The sequence below is a fragment of the Passer montanus genome, unplaced genomic scaffold (genome assembly GCF_014805655.1).
Source record: "Passer montanus isolate IOZ18808 unplaced genomic scaffold, ASM1480565v1 scaffold1, whole genome shotgun sequence".
Lineage (NCBI taxonomy): Eukaryota > Metazoa > Chordata > Aves > Passeriformes > Passeridae > Passer > Passer montanus.
Window position 1 is genome coordinate 22,486,854 of NW_024356504.1, and position 12,480 is coordinate 22,499,333.

The 12,480-nt window shown below is 41.0% G+C and overlaps 1 protein-coding gene across 1 annotated transcript; it reads right to left on the bottom strand.

The window, feature by feature from the left end:
* Positions 1 to 7,824: 7,824 nt before the first annotated feature.
* Positions 7,825 to 11,147, bottom strand: CXCR4 (C-X-C motif chemokine receptor 4). The gene is made up of 2 exons (XM_039722761.1): positions 11,022 to 11,147; positions 7,825 to 9,419 (listed from the first exon to the last, which is right to left on the bottom strand). Exons 1-2 carry the CDS (start codon positions 11,058 to 11,060, stop codon positions 8,358 to 8,360), a joined length of 1,101 nt encoding a protein of 366 aa, XP_039578695.1. The 5' UTR covers positions 11,061 to 11,147; the 3' UTR covers positions 7,825 to 8,357.
* Between the last annotated feature and the right edge of the window lie 1,333 nt (positions 11,148 to 12,480).

Genomic DNA, 12,480 nt, shown 5'->3' on the forward strand with positions numbered 1-12,480 from the left:
TAATGAGATCTCTTTCAAACACCTGGGTAGCAGAGTCAAATATCACAGACAAAGGATCTCGTATCCTTCATCTGTTACAGTTTTTACTACAGGTCACCACAAAGTGCTTAATGAGGGGGCAAAGTTTCTTAATACTTCCTCCACATTTGCTTGTAGGAAAAGAGCAGGAGTGAGTAGATTCAAGGATTCATGGCTCTGTTGACTGTTTATTTTCTGGGCTGAAGTATGATTAAACTATTGGACTGATGAATACACTACACTGAATATTCATGCAGATGCCATGCTCTCCCCTTTATTGCAGAATATTAGGAGAGCCATATAGCTCCATACATTCAAACTGTACAATCTGAGCATATTTAGTCTGGCATCAACATGGCTGGACTGACTACATTTCAACTTAGTGAAACTAAGTTTGCCAGTGAAGCAGGGATCTAATGTTTTTTTCCTAAGCAGTTGTCATAACAAGAGGCAGCTGCTTTCCTTAGTTGATAGGTTAAGGAGAGAATCATAGCATAATACTCAAACTAAGTGCTTGGTTGTGTTTTTGGTTTTGTTTTTTTTTTTTTTTTTTTTTTTTTTGGGTTTTTTTTTTTTTTTTTGGGGTTTTTTTTCTTTTTTTTTGTTATTGTTGGGTTTTTTTTGTTTTTTTGGTTAAATGGGAAAATAACTGCTCTCTGCTTTTTAAGTACTCTGCTTTTTAAAATCACACTAATATCCACCTCATTGAAAAAGTCCCATGGACTCTGTATATATGAATGTAAAATTGTACTGTGTCTTAACCAATAGCTGCATTAAATCTGATGAGCAATATAGTCAAGAACATGATAGATCATTGAGATGTATTACAGATCTCTTTAGTTCAAAACACTGTTATTCAGGACCTCTTTCTTGAGCTTTGTTTCAGGGAAAAGTGTTCTGCAGGACCATGATTATGTAGTCAACAGTCAACAATATTTTACCTCAGGAGCAAATAGGGCTCAATTCCTTTAATGAGGGGCATCTGTTCTCTTCATATTTTTTCAACCTCTTGGCCCCTACCTGAGAACTAGTGTGTTTGTTTAACAGTTTGGCTGTTTGCTTAAGGAAGTTTTGACAAGATAACTAAACTGGTCTAACAGCTTGCTGGTCCCAAAAGCTGAGGTCCCACTTTTTTGCTCTCCTGACAGCTCCCAGGTGCATGAATCTGCCCTCAGTCTTGCAGTTGCTCTGATTTTTGACTTCTTAGTGAGACAATTTGGTTCACTGTGCTGCCTGAGATCCATTCACTTCCTTCTGTTCATTTTCTGTGGCTGATGGGCTTTACAAAACAGGAGTCAAACTAAGAGCTTATTGTTGCTGAAAGAAAGAGTGAAAAAAGTTTCTTTCTTTGCTTAGCCATGTGTCTGATTACTTTTTCTTTCAATCTTGAGTGTAGCCAGCCCTGTTTCTGAGCTAACTTCATTAAAATGGTATAAAATACTTTTTTTTAAAAATACTGTCTATTTAATCAATTAATTCTGTTCAAAATAAAGAGTGACTAATTCAATAGATAATGCACAGGAGGTGACAGGCTCACAGGATTTAGAATCAGAGTATTGAAGATATCAAATGAAAGGATTAAAACCAGGAGGGAGACTGAAGCTGGCTTCCCAACAGAGGAAGTCAGCTTCAAATTCCTGTGAAACTCCAATCTTCAAGAGCAGAACTGATTTGCCAGGGAGTCACATGAGCAGAGGCTGAGGGGTCTGCATAGGTAAGAGTAAAGGAGCGAAGGAAGGGGACTGTGAAGTGTGAGACTCCTTTTGGTCCTGTTGATTAGCAGATGAGCTCAGTTACCTTGTGTCAGTGCCCAGTTATCAGTGCCCAGTTCCGTGTGGGAAAGCTCTGTTAGGGGATCACCTCAATGGAACTGGGGAGAAAGAGAGCAAGAAAAGCAGGGTGAGGCCATGACCTGAAAGGCCTTGGAAAGGAAGGTGGTGAACACTGAGGGGCAGGGGAGGACAGGAACTCTACATTTCTGTTGCTGTCAAATTAAATCTAACGTGAACCTTGCCCTTGTACAATAATCCCTTTTCTCCTTGTCTTCTTGTTAGACTCTTATCAATGCATTCCTGTACTGCGTTCCAGCAGTGACCTTAACACTTTTATGAGATGTAATTCCTCCCACAAAGAGCAGGAATAACAGATTTCAGACTCACAACGAACCTAATCTTGACAAGACACATCTATTGCTATCACAATAAAACATGTCTGTAAAAATGCCAGAATATTTCTCTTGCTTCCCACAGATTTTAGAGATGGAATTGATCTGTGGACACTGAGGCCCCAGTTTCATCTTCTACTAACAAGCATACTAACATTTTTCTCTTTGGTGAACTCATGCTCAGGCTTGGCAGAATCAGTGTTTTTAAACACATTTTCAATACTAAATAGTTTCCTAAAAAAAAAAAAAAAAAAAAAAAAAAGAAAAGGAAAAAACATTCCCCTAAGAGAGGCCAGTAATGAAATGGAGTAGCCATAAGAAAGATAAGAAAGATACAAGGAGTTGCGAAAGGAAATCTAAGGAAAGATGTTCTACTTGAACTAAATACTAAGTATTTTCCTAAAAAAATAAAAAAGAAAAAAAAGAGCAAAAAACATTAATCTAAGAGAGGCCAGTATTGAAATGGAGCAGCCATAAGAAAGATACAAGGAGTTGCGAAAGGAAATCTAAGGAAAGATGTTCTACTTGAACTTCTTGAATTTATTTTGTGTTATTCTGTTGAAGAGTGTAAGAAATTAGGATTATCACCAATGATAATTATTGCTGTCTAGTCTCATTGTAGCTTGCAGAGTGCTGAATTCCTGGGCAGCTCATGTTCTTGAAGCTGTGCTGGTATCAGTGGTGACACTGACAGGCAGGTAAGGTTCCCCTCAGCCTTTCTTATCCAGATCCCTCTCTGGAAGATCTGCCCCATTACCAAGTGCTGGATAGGAAAGAACCAAGGAAGTAAACAAATGCATGCTGGGATTGCACTTTAAAAAACTTGAGAGTAAAGCCAATCTTTCAGTTTAAATTTTTCATACAATATAGAAGTCATTTATCCTTCAGCTAAAGAAAAGCAGATGTTGGATTGGAAATACCCATGAGAAGACATAGAAACAGTTGTCAAAGCTGTAACTTTTTTATTTGAAAAGTTTCTTTTTACTTTTTCTTGTTTGTCCTGGATATTTTGTGTAGTCTTAATAGAACAAAGCCATTAAAATTCTATAAAAATATTTTTAAGAAAAAGTTAAGTAGAATAGAAGCTGTGAAACAGCAAAAAAGTCCAAGTCAATACCAAACCAGAGCAGAAGTCAAAGAACTCTTTGCAGTGTAACCCTTCAGAAATCCCTCATAATTACTAATTACAAACATTACTGTTTGTGTGGTGAGAATCTGATTTTTGACTTCTTGTGGTGTGAATTCTAAAGGACAAGGGTATTTTAAATGTTGACCTATTTCCTTGAAACACTGTGCCACTGAAGACAAATTACTGCAAGACTGTTGATAGGTGGGTATGCAAAGCTTGCAAACCTTCATTAAGAGAGAGCCATTTTGCTGAAAATTTATTTCTGTTGTGTTCAGCTTCCACCTGCTCCGTACTGAAAGATTTGGCTTCACGTACATCTCTGACTGCAAGTGAAATCAGCAACCTGTAATCTTCATTTGTAATTGATTTGGGCTGTAAGGTTGTACACTCTAGGAAGCATATTTCTTTAGATACCCTGTCTTTGAATTCAGTTGGAATTTGTCACTGAAGCCATCTGTCCTTCCAAGAAAATAGTAGCTTTAATCAATACCTGCTACATGTGTAATGAACCCTGACTCCTCTGAAATCTGTCCTAGAGCCTGGATCACTTGTATCAGCAACTGAAAATGGTTCTTGGTAATCTACATCATTATATACCTGTAAATATATATATGTTAAATATTTATAAATAAGCAAACACAAAATACATTTATAATCAGCTTCTAGTAAAGTATGTTTTCAAAAACAATAAGAATAGCATTGTTTTATTGTATGTCCTGATAGAACTAGAATGGTGGGAAGATAGTAAGAGAATTGTTATTAAAACATTCTCTTCAAACTTCACCTATGGAAGATGAAAGATTTTCAGAGAAAATTAAAAGAATGACAGAAAAATTGTTGCCTAAAGAGAAATGATTTTAAGAAATCTGTGCCTTCTTTATAAGCAATAATCCCAGTACTCGTGTAATTTCAATTGACATGTGATTTATGGCTGTGAAAAAGAGTCTGTATAGCTCTTTCAAAACATAAAGTGAGGGAGTGGCATCCTTTGAGCAAAAACCTCTGGGGCTCTATCTGCTTAAGTGTTTCCTAAGTTTCAGCACTATGAGAATATGAGAATACTCCATTGTTAGGGGATTTTGGAGGCATGCCTGGATCAAGGAAGTACTTCCTCGTCATGCTGTTTCCTTTCCCAAACAATGTAAAAAATGGCCTTTTCAACCAAACATCTAGAGGTGGTCACTTTGTACATTGTCCAACTAGAGCACAACCATTGCAAGATAAACCATTCACTTGCATGAATGGCTCCATGTTATTACTGCCACTTCCTTTTTATTTTCATGGTGATTTTGTTTTGATTTATGTATATGCATAGAAGTTCAAGCCCCTGTATAATGATTGTGTCATAAAACTGGCCAAGAAAGCAGCAAGTGGCACCCCTGCTCACTGCCCTCAGTGTACACTTGCTGGAGCAGCCTCTTTACACCCCTCAGCTTTTCACATGCTCCTCTAATGTGGGCTGGGTACCACCTGACTAGACAGAGTAAAAACATACCTACAAATAATGGATTGCCACACAAATAATGGGTTACAGTGGCATTTTACTCCACTGCTTCAAGTGTTCTGACTTTACATCCAAACAACATGTCAGAGGAAGCAAAAGTAAGTTTGCATACACGTTCCATTCTTGGTTTAGCCAAAGGATTTTGAAGTAATCTCAGGCATTCAAAATGTGTGCATTACAGTATTAGATGAATATCCATGTTTTAGTCCAGCATTGCTGTTAGCACATTGCAAAAATCATAATTTTTGCAGCAAAATACTTAGTGTCTGAATTCAGTGGAAAAAGTTTTTGTAAATACGTTATAAATCTTTCCAACTACCACATAACATTTTAAACTGGTTTGTAACCAATACTCAACAATTTGTAACCAAACTCACATTTGTTCTCTGTTCTGTGTCTTGAGTTGCATATTTAAAATTACTTGGACACAGCTATTTTATAACTTCAAGAAAGTGCTGAAACTATGCATTGTCTATATCTTGAAGAATGTCATGATTATTCTGTGTGCTAGAGAGGAGCAATTTGGAAAAAGACTTGGAAAGTCCCTTCAAAAACTTTGGCAAATTCTTGGTCTGTGTGGACTTGCCCAGTGTGTATATCACAAAATTAGATTAATTCGCCTTGGTCGCTGAATTTACACTTTGAAAAACTCATTTACTAGGACCACTTTTGCTTCACAAAGATCTAAAAAGTCACCGCCTCAATAAAAAATCAGCCTAAAGGTGATTTTGTTTTGAAACGGAACAAATTAATATTTTTTGCCAACATGGTATATTTGGAATAGCTCAGTGGATTTAAGAGAAATTTGCCTTATTTTCTCTGACTCACTCATAGGTAAAAAGACAGAACTGGATTAATAATTTCTTGCTATGTTTCATGACAGCTTCATCCAATTTGCAAATATTTGCTCTGTAAGCAGTACAAATATATATTCATATTTATAGATATATGAAGTTATTTAGGAATAAACACATGTGGCTTTTGACTCATTTTTCTTGCTGAAGCAAAACCCCAAAGAACTTGCCACTCCTTTTCAAGACAGTCTTCTGTCCATTGGTTCATTAATTCTACTGAGAACAATGCCAGTTTTATAAAAATCATCTCTCTGGGGCATGGGTTTAAGTTTTTTTAAATTTCGCTAATTAATTTTCTACACAAATTCTTTCTGTTGTTTGTTTAGTGTCCTTTTAGTGGTCTTTGGCAGTAACATGACTGGTGAGTTTATTCTCTCCTGCACCCTCTTTCCTGTTAACTCTGCTTGAGGTAGCAGTTGGTTGACTGAAGCGTAATGGGAATAATCTAAGTTAATGCTGGGGGCTCTAAACACTTCCTCAACAAATAAGCAGCAGTGTGTTGATAGCCTGTAAGTATTTTATAAGTGCAATTAAATCACAGTGATTGATTGGGCTGAGGTGAAAATCAGAATCATTTAGAACAGCAAATTCTTCACAGGGAAACCCTCACTAAATTAAGAAAACACACAAACCAACAACAAAAATAAACCATTTAAGGAGTTCTGCTCCTATACCATGTTTTCTTCATTTTTCAGCCCTGTTTAGGAGGAACAACTTGATCAAAGTGAGACCTTTTGTTTCTTGAGAAGGCATCTTTTCTGCTGTTAATTTATGTTGAGAGAAAACACACATTAGAGTTAACTGATCTAGAAGTTTAGTTGCTAAAAGTGGGGGAGGAAATCTGTGTCCTTTTCATTTTATCTCACTTTTCTCTCCCTTTGTCTGGCTCCAGGTTACAAAATCTTGCACTTTCGTAGTACTTGTTGGATTCCTCATAGAACACATTCAATTCACTAAATTGCTGGAAAATTACCTATTTTCTGCCAGGTTTTGTGCTTGTTCAGCACTGAATCAGCTCAACACAGAATCAGATGATTACTACTGTCATTGCAGGGGAAGGACTGCAGGATGCAGCCAAGGTTGCAGCCTCCTCACTGGAGAGAAGGGAAGTTGAAACAGAAAGGTCATGTATTTATGAAAATATCTAATATTAAATATGGAATTTAATGTATAGTTTAGCGTAGTGGTACTGGCTCCACAAAATCACTAAGGTGCTGTACCTGTGACAAATTTAGTAATACCCCTGCAATATCTATGTTGCCTGTTTCAGTTGTGAGTAGGAATTAGTAGATATGAATTATTTTTTGCCTTTTTTCCCCCACTTCTAGGTTGTTTTTTATATGTAAGTAACAGTTTTGTTTGTTTTGTTATTGTAAGTACAAATACTCTTAATGGCTCTGTTCTCTTGGGTATCCATTACTTCGGAATGCATTCTACTAATGTGAAGACATGACTAACTAGCTAATTAAGATTTCAGCACTAATTATTGGTAATCCTATAGTCTGGCTGATTCCTACTGAAAATATTTTCAAGAACTAGCACACATTCTGTGTTTTTAAAAGGAATGTGAATATTTGAATATTACTTTAAGAAAATCTGAATGTAGACAGGATAGGGAAAGCTCCATAGAGGAAAAGCACTTACCTTTTTCAGAGCAGATACACTTTAATAGAGTAACTTTATTTCCAGTCAGAAATGGCTTTGATTCAGCTACATTTGATTAGTATTAACTGGTGAAACTAAATTTAGAACCACAGCAAAGGCAGAAGAAATGAAAGGATTGACTTAGTACACAGGGCATAAAGGTTAGGCACTGGCAGTAATCTGAGTTTGACTACTGAGACTTTAAACTGTAGCAATTGCTTAAACACATTGGTTTTCATTTGTAGATATTTTGCCTCAAAAAGTTTTATTTCAAACAGTTCAAGTAATTTCAAACATAATGTTAACTGGAGCAAATGTATTCCAGTGAAAAAAACATATGACAAGGGACTCAGATGTGTCAACTGAATAATCAGTATGTACTGAAACTCATTTTCCTGCTTTTCACAAGACCTGCAATTTTCTAAGACATTATTGTGTATTTAGAATTGTAAATAAAGGCACTGAGAAAAATTCAACCAGAAATGAAAATACCACTCAAAATAACTTTTTTTCATATACTTTTATTTTACCTTGAACAGAAAATTTTGCAAACCATCAATTACTGAGAATGGAGGGGAAAACCCTAGCATGTAACAGAGGAGGCTTTGGTTATAAGTGCCATTTCTACAGCAGAGTTAAGCTATTGTAAACCAAACATCTTGTAGTAAGGTAAAAATATCCAGGCAAACTTTTAAGAATAACAGCAACACCAAAAACATTTACATATAAACAACAGAGAAATATTTTCTAAACTTTTAACAGTCACTTTGCTACAATCCAAAGTGTTTAGTTCACATATCTATACATACAGTCACTAAAACTTTTGTGAACCAACCACTTGTCCACAGGACCTGCCTAGACAGTTTGTCATCAATACCAAAGGTTTTTTTTATATAAATAAGTCAATTAAACTTCACAGAGACTAAAAGAAACAATATAAAATTCCAGCTGTAAATAAATCTGTACATTATGGTCAGTCTTATTTGTCTGAAATCTTGCGCAGCTTTAAAGTGTCTCTTTATAAAATGATGGCAAAGAGCAGTGTTAGCTGGAATGGAAACTCGAAGACTCTGACTCTGTAGAAACAGAAGAATGTCCGGCACGTTTGCCTTTTGAAAGAATCTTGAGGCTTGATCCTCTGCTAACTGATGTCAAGGCATTTTGAGCTGACGTTTTGAACTTGGCACCCAAGAAGGCATACAGAATTGGATTCAGGCAGCAGTGGAAGAACGCCAGGGCTTCCGTGATGGAGATCCATTTGTGCACTATGGTCTCCAAGCTGCAGCGGTGTCTGATGACTCCCAGCAAGATGAAGGTGTCGATGCTGATGCCGATGTAATATGGCAGCCAGCAGGCAAAGAAGGCCAGGATGAGGATAACCGTGGTCTTCAAGGCTTTGCGCTTCTGGTGGCCTTTGGAGTGTGACAGCTTGGATATGATAATGCAGTAGCAAGTCAGAATTATTAGACCAGGCAAGACAAGTCCTACCAAGATATGCTGGAATCTGAACGAGATGAGCCAGTTTTCGTGAGGGTACATGCGATCACAGAGGTACTTTCCTTCTACTTCACTGGTACTGGCGAAGATTAAATCTGGCACTGTCAGAAGCACAGCTGGCAGCCACACACCTACATACACCACCTTCTCAGCCAACAGCTTTCGTGGGCGCTGGCTGTTGGTGGCGTGGACTATTGCCAGGTAACGATCTAAACTTATGAAGGCCAAAATCAAGACACTGCTATAGAGGTTGACTGTGTAAATGACATGAACTGCCTTGCACAGAACATTCCCGAAGTACCAGCCAATGGCTGCATCCACAGACCAGAATGGCAAAGTGATGACAAAGAGGAGGTCAGCCACAGAGAGGTGCAGCCTGTATTTATCAGTCATGCTTCTCTGCTTCTTCTGGTAGCCCATAACAATAATAACCAATCCATTGCCAATTATTCCAGTTAGGAAGATGATGGAGTAGATTGTTGGCAAGAAGATCCGGTTGAAATCTGCATTCTCATGTTGATAGCATGGCTCTTCATAGTCTCCATAGTCACCCGAACCAATCTCATCTGTGCCATTTTCAGAAAGTTCAATTAATAACCCAGAGGACAGCTAAAAAAAAAAAAAGAAAGAATATTAAATTAGATATTAATTTATCTGCAAAAACTTATTCTATATGACAATTTATGTGAAGGGTTTCTTGAAGAGTCTCCACTGTCACAAATGGGCAAACATTTTGAAAACCTAATGGGAAAATACAATGTTTACATACACATATATAAAATACACAGAAAATAAGAATAACTTTAAAAACTTCCTTTGTCTTTCTCTGCAGAGTAAGATCTTGCTAAGGGCAGGGCATGCAGGAGCAAAGAAAGATAATGGCTAGTCCCAGAAATATCGTTGGTTCTGGACACTTCAGTGCTCTTATCACATGGACACTACAAATGGGAGAGCCCAGAAAGTGCCAGATGCAAGAGGTCTGTCCACACAGAGCATGACCTATCACATTTAACTTCTACAATAGAGAGCTATAAAAAATTACTTAGAAATGCTGCTGCGCCAAAGTCCCTTCTCATTAAGAGGATGGGGTCAAGGAGAAATAGAGAAGGTACCCTCGGCTGATGTAATAAAGGATAAATAATAGCAAGAATTCCCTGCTGAGAAGCAATTGACAGCTCAACACACTCAGACAAGGAAAAAAACCCCAAAGCCCCTAAAGAAAGAAAGAAAGAGAGAGAGAGGTGACCTTAATCAGGGGAACTCAAAGCCCGTGAAGGGTCACCACGATGGTCCACGTTCCCTCCCTTTGTTCCCCACCCTCTGCGGTTGCGGGGCCGGGGTGAGCGCGGCCGGCGCGGGACTGCAGCCAGACGGACCAAGCGAGCATAGCGGTGGAAAAAGGAAGCGAAATTCGGTGAGGGCACGAAAGCGCGTCAGGAAACCACCAACGGTTTTGGCCACGGCGCTAAAAGCAAAGGTGGCGGGAGAGTGCCATCTGGCAATGTGCAATTCCTCAGGTTTTCAGATGTTTTGTTGTCATGCCCTGTGTCCCACGGACCCCCGAGCTCCGCGCAGGGCGCGCCCGAGAGACCCGCGGCGCTTCACGCACGCAGGCACCGGCTCCACGCGGGCATTAACTGCGGCCCTAAGTTGGGACTGGGCAGAGATCTCCCTTTTGCTCCCAACTGCTCTCCAAACCCCGGCAGAGGAGCTGCCCCCGGAAGAGTGGGTTCCCGCCTCGTTTCGCTCGGGCAGCGGGCGGGACGGCCGGGCGCTGTCGCCGCTCCCGGTCCCGCCGGCAGCCCGAGGTCTGGGCGCGCACCGGAGCAAAGGGATACCATGCCCCGGAGTCAGACCGCTCCAAACTTCCTCGCCTCTTCCCCTCTCATAATTGCTGTAGCGCTAATTGCTCTGCCGGCGTTTTTCAGTCCGCAAAGGTAGCACATGTCACTCGAACTGACGGCCGAGCAGCAGAGCCCCAGAGAAGGAGCGGAGTGCTGCAGCTGGAATTTGCAGTGGCTGCAACTATGCAAAGGTCCGAAGCGCTGCAGGCAGAGGCAGCAGCGGCCGGGGCTCAGAGGGGAGCCCTGCCCGTTCGCGCCCCGCAGACCCCTCCGCTGTCCCGACCCCGCCGCCCGCAGCCTCCGCCGAGGGCACCTTTGTTTGCAAACAGCGCGCACATGGGCAGCCGGCCGCGCTCCCGGCACTTACATCCATGCCGTCGAGGCTGCTGTCCATGCTCAGAGCCATCGCACGGCTCCGCGCTCTCGGGCTGTTGCCGCTGTCGCAGCCGCGCCTCTCGCAGTGACACCACTCGCCGCTGCTCCAAACACGCCCCGACTCTTCTGGCAGGACGCGCCGCTTTATAAAGTCCCGGGCTGCCCCCCCGCCCCCGGGGCAGCCGCGTCTGGCTCCTCCCCGGCGATGTCGCCGCGCTCTCGGGCTCCGGGCGGGCGCCTCGGGCCGCTCTTTGTCTGCCGCCCCGGGCATGGGAATTGCCCTTGCCCGGCGCGCCCGCGGGGGCCACGCTCCTCACGGGGGCATTTGCCGCCTTCTGATTGATGCGTTCATACAAGCGGGCTTTTGAATTTCCCCTCAAGAGCATTCTTTGAAGTGTGTTGTAGAGCCCGGGGTTGCCATGGGTACCCCAGGCGGGCTCCGAATGAAGTCACTGGTCCAGGAGTCGTGTGGAGGAGGAAGAGCAGGGGTCCTGTACGCCATTCAAAATACTGGCAACTCTGTCCTCAAAGTTGTCTCTTGCTCTCTGCTGAGGAGAGGCAGGAAGCAAGGGCTGCTCCCTATCGAGGGATGAGAGGTTCTACAAACTTTTCAAGGTTTGCGAGGTGAGCGGGCTGCAGGTTGCCCTCAGAACTCCTCTGGCACCTGTGGGTTTGGGTGAGAAGTTGGATGATGATCTGTTTCATGTAGCTGGATAATATTTAAAAAACCCAACAAACACACAACCAAACAACCACCCAAACAAACACACAACCAAACAAAACCCCCAAAACAACCATCCCCCACACACACACAGACAAAAAAAAACCCCACCAAACCAAACCAAAACACCCCTGCACACACATACACAAACCCGCCAAAACCGAAAAAGCCAAAAAGCTGCAACAAATAAACCCCCAAACCCTGAAATTATACATGTAGAATATACATAGCAATCATAGGACAGGTTTGCAAGAGAAAATCACGCCAAATATAGAGACAAACAACAGAATGATTGATTTCCTCTACAGCTATCTCAACCCCAAAAACAACCATCCCCCCCCGCCACACACACAGACAAAAAAAACCCCCACCAAACCAAACCAAACCAAAACACCCCTGCACACACATACACAAACCCGCCAAAACCGAAAAAGCCAAAAAGCTGCAACAAATAAACCCCCAAACCCTGAAATTATACATGTAGAATATACATAGCAATCATAGGACAGGTTTGCAAGAGAAAATCACGCCAAATATAGAGACAAACAACAGAATGATTGATTTCCTCTACAGCTATCTCTGGGGTCTCAGTACTGTTAATATTCATGCAGGCAAATTAATTTGCAGAAAGATTTTGATTAGCAGAGTGTGTCATATGTGTGTCCCCCCTCAATTTCACGACTCATAACAAAAAGTTATAGTGAGTAACTACATTGGGAATAATTCATTG

Coding starts and splice junctions, on each gene's coding strand:
- CXCR4 (XM_039722761.1), bottom strand. CDS start 11,060: ATGGCTCTGAGCATGGACAGCAGCCTCGACGGCATGGAT. Junction 9,420..11,021: donor GCAGCCTCGACGGCATGGAT/GTAAGTGCCGGG, acceptor TTTTTTTTTTAG/CTGTCCTCTGGGTTATTAAT.